The 14953-nt window shown below is 42.0% G+C and overlaps 2 protein-coding genes across 2 annotated transcripts in view; both read right to left on the bottom strand.

The window, feature by feature from the left end:
- The window catches only part of NFKBID (nuclear factor of kappa light polypeptide gene enhancer in B-cells inhibitor, delta), an 8971-nt gene extending 8295 nt beyond the window's left edge, over window positions 1-676 (bottom strand). The window contains 2 exon segments of the mRNA XM_009706929.1: window positions 406-558; window positions 560-676. Of these exon segments, the coding sequence (XP_009705231.1) occupies window positions 406-558; window positions 560-676 (270 nt within the window).
- A 3029-nt stretch (window positions 677-3705) lies between these two features.
- On the bottom strand, window positions 3706-13953 carry POU2AF1 (POU class 2 associating factor 1). Its single transcript, XM_009706928.1, has 6 exons — window positions 13885-13953; window positions 9605-9668; window positions 6565-6692; window positions 5800-5842; window positions 5437-5708; window positions 3706-4017 (listed from the first exon to the last, which is right to left on the bottom strand). The coding sequence occupies exons 1-6, from the start codon at window positions 13951-13953 to the stop codon at window positions 3706-3708; spliced, it is 888 nt and encodes a 295-aa protein (XP_009705230.1).
- Between the last annotated feature and the right edge of the window lie 1000 nt (window positions 13954-14953).

Here is a 14953-nt window from a genome sequence, read left to right as displayed (position 1 = left end):
GCTGAACTCCCTCTAGTGTTCTTCAGCCCTGATTTGGATGACAACCCAAGTCCAGCATTTTTAAAACACAAATATGTCAGGTGCAGCACTTCCAGCAAAAATCTGTTGCTCATAAAAACTTCGGCCTCAGAGACTACTGCCAACATACACATATTTTCCTGGACCAGTGTTGTCTTAGATCACTCTACAAACCTTGGGCTGAAAAAAGAAAAAGCTCATTCTCATCCCACCTAATTTTAGGATCCTGCCAGAGGCACCTAAGCAAGGCATATCAATGCCCAAGGCTTCCTTTGCAGTAATGGAGAGACAGAACTGGATTTTTCAGGGCATCAGTTGGTCTCAGTCATGCAAAGCCCATGCCCATCCCAAACACTGCTGTTTGCAGAAGAAAGCGGTCTGTATTACCTTTCCTCTGTGTTCCTTGGCATCAAGTCTTCGCAGCAATTTCATGCGCTCTGCAACTGCCAATGTATACGCCCTCATACCTTTAGCTGCATAAATATGTAGAATTCTAAGACAGTAAATAAAGACACCAATCACTGTTTGGCCACGAACCTCCTTGGGAGCAAACAGTTTTACAGGGTAGCATAGCCACTTTGGGAGTTTTATACCGAGTGTTCCACAAAACCACACCATAAGGCCCAAAAGGCTTGACCTTGAAAGCACCCACTCCCATGGAAAGGGTTTCCTACCTCAAAATAACTGCAGCATTCAAGAGCCCTCAGCACTCCTGAGATTTGACATGCTGTCTCCTTTCCACCTCAGTACTTTCTTTCAGGTGAGATTCACCCTTGTGCTGGGAGGTATCCAAGTCCTCCAGAAAGCCTAGTGTTGAGGCCCAGTGTACCGTATCGGATGTATCACTTGCTGGGTGATACGGCCTTGAGTGCATTGGTGATATCTCACCATCCAGGGTAACAAACAGCTTCTTCCAAATGGTGTTTTTGTAAACAGTCTGTTCAGTTCTACTTCTTTATCAAAACTACTGGTGAGAGGGACCGAGTCCTTATCTTGTGCATAAGACAAAGAGTTGCCACAACCCAGAGCAGTCATGGGCATGCTGGTGACATGGCCCTTAGCGATGGGGAAAACACTTCACTGCTTCACTTTGGTTGCCTGGCTCTACGGCTGGAGCTGGAGAGAATTACACAGAGCTACTCGCCACTTTCATTCCCCCAGGTTCCACTTGCAAGGGCTCCGGGTATGAACAGGTAGATTTGCAACTCCCCTTTGCACAGAAGGAGACCATCCTACAGGCAGTCGTACCAGCCTCTGGGTTTGTTTCACTCCAGACAGCAACATTTGATACTTTTTAGTCAGAAGGTGGTAAGCAGTTGTTTCTTTCCTCAGGCAATTTTGTACCCCAGAGCCACATGTTGAAATTTCAGGAAGTAGAAACACAACTTTATGGCTCATCTGATTTTCAGTCAAGATCAGCATTAGCTGCGGATACACACCCACACATCCCCAGGGATGCCAATAGAGGATAATAGTGATTGAACCGCATCTGAACTGCAGGAGTGCTTCTGTGAGTAAGGATTACTTGAGTAAACAGTGCCTTCAAGCCATATTTGGATCATGGAGTTCCTCCTTAGTCTGTCTTAATGTGCGAAATTAGCAGAAAGTCTAACAGCTAATCTGTGGTTCTAGCCTGTACATATGTTATTGAACTGATTGATTGCTAAAGCAATGCTGCGTTACCCTTTTGGATAGGAAATAAAACACTCTAGGCATATGAAAGTTACTGCAGAACTTTATTGAAAAAGATTTTGTCTTTTTCTAACCAGAACAACCCAGAAAGAAATTCGGAAACAGTTCATCATTGTTTTATATTCACACACAGAATTTACATACATTGGACTGAAAGAAATTTAAAAGCAATCTTAGCAACCACATGCTTGATTCACAACTGCCTTACCCCAGTTTTACCTGCTGAATGTCTTTGTACTTATAAAACTGGAGTAAGCAGTGGTGAACTAAGCTCCTTCTAATTAATTTCTTTGCTGGGTTTTTCTGCAAATGTAAGCCACTAATTTCAATGCACCTGTACTACTGCTATATTTAAACAACTTTATGATCACTTACATGATCTATTGCTTATGTCTTCCAGATTTGTCAATATTAAATAACAAAATATGCTTTCAAAGTCCTCAAGACTTTCAACCTGAGCTTGCGAACCTCACTCAGGCATAAAGCGTAAGGTCACTTGAAATATTGCCTGGGTGACAACTGGAGTGCTGGACACCAGGTAATAAACAGCGCAATAAATTATTTTGCAGTTAGTCTTACAAATAATAAAATCACCTAAGGATCCTGGGCTTTAGAAAGCAGAAAAACCCAGAGAAATTGTGTTCACCAGCCAAGAGTCCCTTGTTTGTTAAGAAAACAATAAACAGAGTTAGAAGGGGATATATCTCCTGCAAGTATGTTTGCCTGTGGCATGGCACTCCTGAACATCTACAATAATATTTACAGTTGCATCAGAGGAAAAAGTAAAGCTACATTCTCCAGGAAAGAAAATCAGAAAGCTATACAGAAAATGCATGCACCCGTGGGCCTGGGAGACTACAGCACAGAGAAACTTTCCATAGCAGTAAGGCACAGGAGAGGTCACTAATATTCCCTAGCTCAGCATGATATCACTGACTTCACACTCAAACGCTACAGAACAAACAAAAGTATTGCTGGCTAATAGTAATGCCACGAATTCCTTGTTAGCCTGAAATCCAGATTTTGGGAGACCCTGTCTTCTCAATGACCTCCTGATACAGGGACATGTCTTGCAATCCTGACTCAGGCAAAACTCCTGGTGACCTCAGTGGAACTGGGATCTGTCCATTGGTAGAACATACAGCATTACCAGTCAGCCACAAAATCAGGCCCCCATCTTGAAGGTGTACGTTTTAGAGTCCAAAAACATTCTGCAGTGGAAAGACCATGACTCCAAATCACTGTTCCACACCTACTTGGCTGCCTTCCAATGGCAGACAAGGTGAGACCTTCAAGTTACACCTTTGTCTGCGCTCAAACATTTTGTCTAGGGTACTTTGTGTTGCTCTGTGAATAGGGACATCTGACTGCTCTGGTGTTTAGTTCAGCTGTATTGACTTCTTGTCTTCAGACTAATGCACCTACCTGCACCAGCAGAAGAAAACGAGGCTTTACATTTTTCTATTTTCCAAAGGAGCAGTTCAATTTGGGAAAAAAAAAAAACGTTTTCTAGTGGCCTAGATCAGGTAGAAGTTCCTCCAGCGGCAGGACAAAGACACACACACAAGGCATTTACACTGAGCTCTGGAAAGCAGTCCTATTGAACTAGGTCTTGGCAATATTTGGAGGCAAGTGTACCCTCACCAAATGCTACAGCTGACCACGGTTACACTACAGTATGTCAATTTGAGACCATTCCCTGTGTCTAAGGATGAAAGTCACCTCATGCTGATGCTGAGCACAAGAACTATGCAATATCAAAAGCCTGCCTGGGAGAGGTAGCAGGAACTGTAACAGCAGAGAAATCTTGTGCTGGGCTCCAGGACAAAGCAAGTTTCACACAACAGACAAGTCATGGCGTGCTAGAGGTGGACTCCAAAACTGCAAGTAATGTTCCCACCCTACCCCCCAGCCTGCTTTTCCTCTGTACTCAAAACTCACTGTGGTGCCAGGTGGAGTATTGAGTAGGTGAGGATCAGGCCCCCAATGTGCAACTTAAAGCCCTTCAACAGAGAGAGCATGGTTTAAAACATACGTATCATTGTCTTCATCTTCTAGAAGGAGCTTCTCAATGGGCAGTGTGCTGATGACTCGTCTGGCATCCTCCAGCTCCTGAGGGGCTGGTTCGGGAATGGAGATCGGCAAGGGCACAAACTGAGGCCCGGAAAGCGTGGAGGAAGCTGGCTGGTACTGCAAAGTGGAGGCTGGCAGTGCCGAGAGGGGTTGTGCCCATGGGAAGTATGTGAGAGGTGGCTGCTGATCTGTCACCTCGAGCTGAGGCACTACACTGGGGGTCGTGCTTCGGGGCTGGTAAAATAGAAGAGAAATAAAACAAAATAAAACAATTGGCCAGGTGGGGCAGGGGGACTAAGGGCACTCAGTCTCACTTCTAACGTCCCTTTTCCTGTCTTTCTGGGTAAAGTGTTATACTAAGCGTGACAGTTTTCCCACGCTGGCTCCCATGAGAGCAGTGGCTGTGGGTGTCCCAGGTGCTTGCTGCCAGTAGCTCACAGTCATGTCAAGTTCCCTCTAACTTTCTGTTCCTGCTCTCACCCTCACTGTAAGCCCATGAGACAGTTACACCCTGTGCTGAAAACTGCCCTCTTTGACAGTCTCTCTTGCAAGTCAAACACATGGGCACAACTTTGCTGCCACAAAGCTGAAGGCAGCTCATTCTGGCCTTTGCGACAGTCTATCCTGATCAGCCGCTGTCAGGCAAGGCAGATCCACATTTAAAATGATAGCCCTTCCCCACCAGTGAAGGTCACAGGCAGGCATGGGCCTTTGCTGATTTGGTGTGTCAGTTCCAGCAGCTGGACTGAAACATTAAGAAGAAAATAAGCTGCTTGAGTTCAGCTGAAACAGAATTCTCTGTCCTTCTCCTCTAAGGAAGAACAAACCATCTTCAATCAGCCAAACAGATCTTGTCCAGCCTGAAATCAAATATTCTGCTATGTTTACATTCTATTTTGGCCTTGCTCTTCCATCTTTTAACAGCAATTGTTGAGAAATTTATTGCCAAGTCATTCTTCCTGCTTCACCTGGTAGATGTGTTTCCTGGAATCCCATTTATTTTTTTTTAAGTTTGGAATTAAATAGTGAAGAATCCCCTGGATACTGCTCCGATCTCTGGTGGGATTGTCCCCTAAGTACTTGTCCATACAACAGCATTTATTGACTATAACGTGCATCAATCCAGTGAACTACTTTAATTCTGCTTCCTCAGGTATTCCAAATCCAAGCTGAAGAACAGGTCCTCAAGTTGGAAATGGTGACAACAGTAAATGTAACATTCCCCATTATTATCCTGGAGCTGCAAACAGTATTGTCCTACTGTAAATAACTGTTCATAGACTTGAACAAACTCAGGGCAATGGCAGCCCTGCTGCTGACTTGATGAGAGATGACTCATTTCCCAGGACAACAGCAAAGAACAGTGTATGTGTTAATACCATGGAAAGTGTGGAGGAATGCAGAGACCTGGGGAAATGGCAGTGAAGTATGCCTGATTTCAGTGCAACCACAACTTTTTGTCCTGCTCAAACCATACTAATGTCCAGCACAGTGCAGACAGGCCCAGTGCTAGAAAAACTATGTGGCATGCATGCAGACACACAACATCATAGTAATCAAATAAATTATACAAATTACACCCAGCACTCCCCATGGTTCTTGCTAGAAGGTGGGGAATTTGCTGTCATTTATACCTAGGTATTTTTGACTTACTGCAAAATTGGTGATCAGCGGTTGAGATGTATAAGTCAGAACAGATGAAGGTCCAACCAGTGTGTAACTGGGACACATGGGCTGAACATACATGTCTGCTGTGTATGGACAGCTGACTGCTTCGTGGGACACATAATCAGGGTAAGTTGTCCACTGAGTTAAAGGCTGTAAGGATGTGGGAGAAGGCTGGGAGATCCAGCCAGAACAGAGTGCTACTTCATCTGTGACAGGCAATGTAGAGGCAGCAACATCCATATCAATGCAAGGCTGGCCTAAAAAAACAGGAGAGGATTAGAGCCCAGTTGAGCATAGCCTTCCCTGCAGCAGGGCTAATAAACACTTAGAAAGTCAGGGAGACATTACCCATTGGTGAATAGGAAGGAAGCGGTTGATGGGGCAAAACAACCTAGAAGAGAGAAGAAAAATATCCAGGTATTAAGACCATAAGCACTAAATTCAATCCCACCTGAGAAGCACTGAGGGACAGAGCATATTAGCTATTATCAGCTGATTATCAGCTACTACTTCAATGTCAGTGCCTGAACGTTCCCACCTGCCTCTACAGAAGGGCCGGGAGAACTGAGCCTGGCAACCAGTACATGTAACCTCAGCCCTGTTCATGGGCCTAGACAAAGTCCACATGTCCCTTCAGCTCAAGGGGACCTTAAACAGTATTTAAACCTTGTGTTGCAGAGGGAATTCCTCTTCAGAGAGCAGCCAGGCAATCTCTTTCCTCATGGGAGAACAGATAGAGGTAGGCTGAAACTAAAAAGCAGATAGCCAAGGATGGCTCTGGTTTCTCTCTTTTTGTGCTCTTGAACAAACTGCTTAACTTCTAAGCCACTTTCTGTTCCTAGGAGTTGGATCCTGCCAAGTGCAAAGCACTTTCACCCTTCCACTAAGGCAGCGGTGATTGAAGGTGCTCAGCACCCTAGAGGCACTCCACCTAAAGGAAAGATATATTTAATGGTACCTCCTCCAGGTAACATGAGGCTGCATTGCCTTCAAAATGCTTTAGAGGTGCAAAGATTTCTTTCATTGGCAAAGTATTGCCAGCTGGTGCCAGGGCTGGTCAATCATTTAGCTTCTGAGGAAGAATTTTCTGTCTGTGTTTGTTTTTTCTCCTACCGTTGTAGCTGCCGTTGCGCTGGCATTATGAACATTTCCCCGTTTCCTTTTCAATAGCTCCTTCACCGGCTCTTTGACACGGACACCTTGATAGGGGCGAGGCTGCGGCTGCTGTTCTGGAGCAGAAGCTGAGGAAAAAAAATTGCAGGTGACATTTATTTTCCTTTCCTGCCATTTGCACAGAACCAAAATGCCCATGGCAGCCTGCTTGTCTGCAGGCTGAACGAGTCAATGTGGCTGCAGTCAGGACTCATAAACGTTTTCTTCCTTAGCTAATGATGTCTTTTGACCTATACGTGACGTCAGATGGCATAGGCCTTCTCTCTACCTTTGCTGCTTGGATGCCGTGATCATACAGATGGACCATGAGGACAACCTAACCTGAAATAAGTATTCTTGCAGTTCTCTCCAGCTGTTAAATAGGTGCAGCAATACCCAGAAACTCACCCTCTTTTTTTTTTTGCAACAGAGCATTCATGCATAATTCACAACATGACAGCTTGTGCAGGCCTCACAGCCAGGAAGGTCTGGAAGCCAGAGCTGGCGGTTTCCCTGCCACACTGGCAGGTGTTTTTATGGTCTGAAGAAGCTGTGTCCTATCAGGCACAGGATGTAATGAACAACTTCTGTTGAATAAATAGGCCTACCTCTCTAGACATTTATGAAAGCCAGGGAGGATGTAGTACAAGGAAAAGGGCTTGCTGTTGTTATGCAGAGGGTAATACTCCATTCCTAAAAGCAATGGCTATCAACAGACCTCCACCTCCCTATGGGGATATATTTTATACACGTTTAAAATGAACAGTAGTAGTGGTGAGCCACACACTCCGAACAGAGGTGGAAAAGGGCATCCCTCTTCAAAAGTCACCAACTAGGTAGACAAAAAAAGATAGAAGCAACAAACAAATGCTGGTTTTCCTCGAGCTGTCTGTAGATTAAACCTTTCATTTTGCTGCCATCAATGAGGTTTTAGTGTGTTAATTGTGATGTTCTACTTTTTTTTTTCCTCCTTAAACCCCTAGCCTGAAATTCTTTAGGCTTCTGACAAAAACAGTGTGTTTATTCCTCCTGACTTCACTTGTGTATCCGCTTTATGTTGCTTCAGTGCTACCAATCTGCAGTGCAGCAATTTACACCCACCTGAAGGACAAATCAGACTGAGTATATCCAACAGGCGTATAATACAGATTGGTTAGCAGATATCTAGCCTATGACATAACATAATTGCTGGCCAGGTAGATACATAAAAAAAGTAGATGTTAGCTATTCAAGAGAAATACATTATATTCTATACTTAGATGCAAACTATAAATGCAACCAAAATTAGAAAAAGCATCCTCATTTGGAAAGCCATTTAACTCGTCACTAGTTTGACATGCATACCTCATAGCTTTTGAGAACAGGCAGATATACAGTAAGTGCCATCCTGGACCAAAGTCATGTTTCTGTTCCAAACAGAGCTTTGCTCATAGCCTGGCCAGGAGGTTTATAACTTTGTGAGCTGGGACGTGACACAGCTTTGTGGACAATTGTATCGACAACACATCTCAGAGCTTATACCCATAAACTCTGATCTATTTTGAAAAGTAAAGCTTACAGCCAGCTAAAAAGGCCTATCACAAAGTCTTGTCACAAGTGAAAGTAGAGGAAGCACAGTTCTTCATAAGCTGATATTATCAAACCATATTTTACATGAAGTATTTGGAGGCAATAGATAGCAGAAGGAAACCATAGGATATCAAAGCTCCGGGAGGCCTGATATTTGAAAGCCACTGATAGCAGTAGTGGCTACCTGCCCCTTTTTACTGCACTTTGATTTGTAAATATGCTACATTGATAAGTTTCCATTTCTAAAGATCGCAACTGGCCTTCGGTTTTGTGAAGCGTGTGTGGATATCCAGTTCAAATCTTAAACTTAAAATATTATTCCACCCAGGAAGCATTTAATCAGATTTGCATACTGTGCTTCACATCACAGAACAAGACGAAACATTTTACTTCTTATCATCTCTCCTAGTTACATGCAATTATATGCACACTGAGATGTTTCTGTTACACCTTTCTGTAGGGAGAAAAACTGAGTCTAAATACAGACGTTGTAAGTCAACCTCAAAAAAAATATTTAACCAAATAAACACTTCTGCTTTAATTTCTTTTTAAAAAATGAAATGCTTTTTTCCCTTCAGTTTTGCTCTACCATTAACTCTTTCTGACTCACTACATACCATTTAATCATGAAATCTTGATCAGCCATTATAAATACTTTTGGTACCAGGCAGCACTACATTTACACGTTGAACTGTTTTCTTTGTTACCTTTATACATATTGGGAAAATACTTTGCTTTAAAATAGTAGCCAAAGACAAGGTGATTTTTCAGCCTTTTCCTGATCTGCCTTTGCTTTCTGTGAACATTCTTTGTGGGACTTTAAAATGGGTTTCTCGTGAATCCTGTGGCTTTGGAAATGCAGTTAACAAAGAGAATTAAGGTCACTTTGATTCTGCATACAAGCATCCACAGGAGTTTTTAATATAGTTCACATTTTGTTTTTTAAATTTAATTGGTATTTGTTTATCTGAGTGCAAACAATAGACGGTGCTAAAAATGCTTGGTATGAGCTGTACAAAGAACTCTGAAGAGGAGCTGAATACTAGACAGGAGATCTGAAATGAAGACCATCACAAAGGTTCTTTCTTGGTCTTATAAGAGATTTATTTACATTTGGAAATTATTTATTTGTACTTCACTGAAAAGCTCTTTAGAGTCAGACATCACTGCTGTTGTTTGTGCTACATGAAAGCATCAACTCTACCAAAGCACATATGAGCTCTGCTATAGATTGCATGAGAGGCAGAACTGTACCTCTTGGGTAGTGTCCTATCCCTGAGTCATCACACTGATTTCAAAGGACCTCCTTGCAGAATTAGGGTGGGGAAGGATGGCAGTTTCTGGCTCCAGGTTTGGGGGAAGGGAAAGAAGAAATTTACTGTAAAAGCTGACAAATATACCTATTCAGAGTTTCCGGTGTAAGCAGAGTAACCAAAAAAAAAAAAAGAAAAAAAACCCAAAGTCTGCAGAACATATTTCGGTTCCCCCAAGCTGACCTCCAGAAATAAAAATAATGCTAGCACAGCTGCTTTTCCACTGTTCAAGTGTGTACCAGCTCTGAGCACTACAGATGAACCACAGCAAAATGACTTTTATCTTCAGTGTACAATTCCTCATAAAGCAAAAGAAATATGATCCTTTAAAAATAAAAGCATTTTGAGAAATAATGACAATTAAAATGTCTTTGTAAAGGAAGTACCTGGATTTAGTAGTCTCCAACTCCTTATACCGGGATTGTCTTAATAAAATATGAAGCCTGCCTTGGACCAAGTTTCAATTATATTTTTATTTAAGTCATCAGCTGCAAGTGCACCAAGGTCCGCATACCCAAATTCCATTCAAACATACAAAAGGAACAGCAGCGCATGTGCTCCAGTGCTCAAATACCCACTCTGTTCTAGCTTGTCTCATACAATTCAAGGACCACAGAACAGCCATATGCTGTGCCTTAAGAGGCACTGGATCTTGATTTGCAACTGCTCGCTGAAGCTGGAGCAGTATGAAGCATCAGAAGTCAAGAAAGAAGAGAAGGAATCTAATCCAACCAGTAGGAAGCTTTGCAATAGTTTCTACATTTAAATATATTTTAGTTCATTACAATGCTTTCGTCATGCTATGTTACAAATTCATGGTGTGTGTATATGCTTGGGCTCCTTTCATCAGTGTTATCACTTACTGTATTTGTTGAATGTCGACAAAAGCCTAGCACAAACCTTGAAAAGTTTTGAGTAATCTTTCAAAGTGGCTGGATAACACAACAGTTAATGAAAAGGTATCAAATGCAGCAGTCCTACTAGCTCTAAGTATCGAGTGACAACAGAAGAAAGCCCATAATGACGTTTGATTCTAGACCATTCTGCAACTCTGCCTGGAAGTGTCCAGACTGCACAGACAAGGTTGAAGCTTGCCAATTTCAGTGGACTCTGGATGAAGATTTAACAGTTCCGTTAGTGGTGTTGTTAAGGTCAACACGCTCATCTCTCTACACTGGTTATTCCTCTGCTAATTGGTTTGCACTTAGGGAAAAAAAAAAAAATTCCTGCTAAATACGAGTCCAAGTTATGCTGAACATAGCAGGTGTAGCCAATGGAGATCTTGCTGTTTGCTCTCGGGGAGCAGCTCCAACCTCAGCTCATGGGCTGACAAGAGCTTCAGGAACATGCTTCACAAGACCCCTTGCCCAAGATGAGCAAAACACTTAGCATACTAATGTGTTGGGTGGTAATCCTATAAACCCTGGCCTTCAGTTGTTTGTGCTTTAGAGAACCTAACTGAGAGATATCTGCAGCACCTAGTGCAACAGTGTACAATATCTCTTTTTTGCATGATATTTGTCATCGACAGATTTTTGTCAGTGCAGTATCTATATGCAGATACAGTCTCTTTAAAGATACCTGCTTCTTAATAAAATCCATTAAATGCTGGTCTGAGGAAAAGGTCTTGGTACGCTTTCCCTGTCTGACATTTCCAAATAATTAAACCAAGCAACTTCAAAATGCATCTTCCTCTATGTTTTTATTTAGCCATTGCTGAAATCAGAGGGAAGATAATGGCAAAACAGCTGTTGGAAGACTGCAAGTATTGAAGGGTGACAAGTTTCAGATCACTAAACTTCATATTAGCACCACTGGCCTTCACACACATATGAACTGCAGATCAGTTTAAACCTTCATCCTTTCAAACAAGTCAGAACAATTTCCCATCAGGCAATTTTCAGTTTGAAATACACTGCTAATCTTTAAGAGTTTGCATGACTACCTGCCTGCAACAGCAAATGACACACTTGTCGCTGTTTCAGAAGATTTACAGTTTCTTTGCTCACACACTGACATGTGATAAGCTTATCGATTGATCAACCTAACAGTGTAAATATTTTTCTCTTCTTTCACCTCCAGTAAAATAAAAAATTGAAAAGAAACACAATAGAAAACTTATTTGCAGTAACACCAAAAAGCAAACAGTACCTCTTGAATAACAAGAAAAATTTAGATTTCAATTAACAAAATAGTGAGTTCCTGGCTTGGATATTGAAGACCAAATTACATTAGGCAGCCGCTGACACTTTTATCATATACAGTGAACTTTGGCTAATAAAAAGAAAAAAGTGGCTTAGCTTTGTGTACACTACTTGGATGCTTAGACTCTAGTCAAAACCTTTTTACAATAAGACATCAATGCCTGTTTAGGAAGGGACTAAATACTTCATCATAATTGTCTGCATTTTACATTGACTTCAGATACAGAACCCTTAAAAAATACTTTTTAAAAAGTATTGAACTTAGTAATATTGTTTGGGGTCTGTTGCTGCTTTGGAAATGAATCATGTGATCAGAGCTGACATCAAAACTGAAATGGCTGCTTTTGTGCTATTGATAACGTTCCACAGTACATCATGGATCACCGTGAAAATCACTTTGACAAAATGTAGCTCTTAACAGCTAGGCAGGCAATCCTTCGTATGAGAATTATTTAACCAGCTCCCCTTCTATTTACATCCAGCCTACCTAAACATTCACAGCAGTGGATCAGCAAGGAAAGACAAGGAAATCGAAGTCCAATTCTTAGTTCTGCCAGGATCCCCGTACAAAGTGGAGGGAAGGGTCACACAACTGGTAGATCTCCAAAGTTATTCAGCTGCTCAAGGATAAATGCTTTAATAGAACTGTCAAAAGCACTTTTCAGTGGTTTTAGAAATCCCTGCAAAGGAGGATCGGCACTCCTTAGGCAGTTAGATCCCCCTTGAAAACTCAGAACTTTACAAATCTATACAGCCAGGAGAAAAACAGTCTTTATTCCTTTTGGCTTTCTTGTGTTTGTACCACTCTTACAACAACAACCTGCCAGTCCCCACAGGGGTATTTAGGTGGTGCTGGAAAGGTAATCCAACTGCAGCCATTCTCATGGCAACAGCCAGAGCTTGGGTGCTTTGACTCTAATCACAACACCACTACCCATTTATGCAAGTCAGTAAATAGTACAATATTTGCTCAGGTCTCTGTGCTCACTCAAGCATAGCCATCCAGCTGGGAGGCTTAAAGTGCATTGCAGAATGAGGGTTCCCCAGTCATGACCAGAGACAATAAACCCTGTCCTTATTTGCTCGCTAATTACATGATTTCTCTCAATATGTCACTAAGAGTGAAAAAATGGAGCGATCTTTGTTTCTGTTCTGTGGTAAGTCCAGGGCAGGGAAACAAAGCACTGAAATTCATTTAGTTGTCCAGGATCCCAGATAGTAACATGACAGGGAGTCACTCAGGAGAAAGGTTCTTCATTTCAACTTCATCCCTAACCCTCGGCATCCTCCAGGGTGCATCCCTTTTTCAATTCAGCCAACCAATCAATTGAAAGTGAGATAGCCTGAAGTGACCCATCTACAACTCATGCCCTCGGAAACAAAAAGCAGTTATTTCTACCAAGATCCATCTTAGCAAGTTGTGTTGGTGATAACAGGCTTGGGAGGCTAGTGAGTATCAGGTCCCTGGTACCTGGCCTAAATTGACTAATGCAGACCTGACCAATGCATTCTCTGGCTGGTCTGGAGAATGAATAACCTGCCATACTGTGCTCAGACACAAAATCATGTGTACAGCATTGCCAAACAATCATGAAACAACTCGGAAAACGTTTATCTGTATTCCATTTGGCTATTGCTTGCTTCATTATCTTTGTCAATGGCCTTTCCATCTGAAATGGTATTTCTCAAGGTCCCAGGTTTGCATGTCAAGGCCCATTTGAAGGACAGAACTTGCAGCTCTTTTTGTGCATCTGACACATCCCAAATCTCCTTTGAAGTGTTACCATTATTTTTTGTAGACAACCCTGACAAGGAAAACTGGACTGGAGTGGATTATTGTCTATACTGTTTGTTGTACTACAGGTGGGTATTTCAATAAAGACTTAGTTAAATTCAAAGCACTAAGCAAACATCTGGGCAGAGAATCTGCTCTACAATAAACAGAAGAACTCAGAGCATGAGCAAAAAAGCCAAGTGATGGTTCATTGTTCAGCATAAGGAAATGAGCTCAGGAGGGTTCTGAGCACAATTAAATCAACAGACTAAATATTTCACTTGCTTACCAACAACTCAGTATAGTATTTAACTACATCTCTTTCTGCTCTTTTACATAGCACTATAACTACCAAAGTCAGCAAAAACATATTAGTTTGACAGTAGGTAGTATATTTCAGAATTATGCCCAGTATCTTTACTTTCAGGTGTTTATCTGCAGTTGGAAGATTGCCAAGAATCAAATTAGCCTTGGGTTCTAGCAGATCCATGCGCCCTTGTACCCTGCCTGCACCATTCTTGGGGGCATGGTATGCTTTTGACTACTCTCTTTTTAAAAATGTCTCCTTCACACTTCTGGGTGATCTAAATGAGTGGAAGTCAGGAGAGCACTGTGAAGACACAAGGAAGGTATTGCACATTGGCAAACAAAATGTTAACTTTGTGCTTTTCCACATGGATAGAAACAAAATCAAGGGGAGATCTGAAGACACTTGGGAAACAACGTGACAGGCTGGCTAGTGATCCCTGCTGCTTTGATTATTCTAAGAACAACAACAAAAAAAGAGCTTCCAAGTGCCAGATAAGAGTTGGATTCATTGGCCATGTAGCAGTAAGGGCTACTAAAAATTATCTGTTTCAGAACAAGAGAACCCCTGTTACAAAGGGGAAGCTGAGATAGACAGAAAGTGTCTTAACCATAAGTCTCACCCGCACGTCCTAATCCCTCCAAGCCCATAATACTCTTTCCATTTTAGTAATGCAAGCTTTCCATTTAATTGCTTATGTGGTCATTTGTAGAGCCTGACACCTGCCTTGTAAAGCATGGATGGGCTCAGCTTTAGTACTATCCATCTTTCCCAGTGGGGTTTTACCAAAATTAAAACTCACAAGGTGCAGCATATTGCAGTTTCACCTCTCAGTCTCATTATCTGATACTTTCAGAAAGGCTGTATAGAGCACCACATCTGTTGTGGGCAGAGAAGGCTTTATGCACTTAGCATTTGGGAAGAGGTTTTCAAAGGTGCAAATTCACAATTCTCAGTTGCATGGGAAACCAAGCAGTCAGTGGAACAGCTAAGTAGCTGGATGTCTGGCTTATGTGTGGAAGGCCCATTGGACTGCAACAGGAGTTGAGTGTCTAAAGCATTTTGACCTAGCTAAAAGCATCACCTAAATGTGAAATTCTTGCAGAATTTCAACCTGCTTGCGTACCCTCTTATAACAGAAACCATTTGCTTGAAAGGTACTTTCATTTTGTTTTCAAAATAC

This window comes from Cariama cristata, unplaced genomic scaffold (genome assembly GCF_000690535.1).
Source record: "Cariama cristata isolate BGI_N322 unplaced genomic scaffold, ASM69053v1 scaffold4239, whole genome shotgun sequence".
Lineage (NCBI taxonomy): Eukaryota > Metazoa > Chordata > Aves > Cariamiformes > Cariamidae > Cariama > Cariama cristata.
Note: the sequence above shows the minus strand (reverse complement) of the source record. Positions and strands in the feature narration are given on the sequence as shown.

Bases quoted from the DNA above. Each gene is read 5' to 3' on its own strand.
- POU2AF1 (XM_009706928.1), bottom strand. From the start codon at position 13,953: ATGGATCTGCTAGAACCCAAGGCTAATTTGATTCTTGGCAATCTTCCA. The intron at 9,669-13,884 runs GTAAAGATACTG...TTATTTCTGGAG, and splicing joins CTGCAGATAAACACCTGAAA to GTCAGCTTGGGGGAACCGAA. The intron at 5,709-5,799 runs GTAATGTCTCCC...CTGTTTTTTTAG, and splicing joins TCCTTCCTATTCACCAATGG to GCCAGCCTTGCATTGATATG.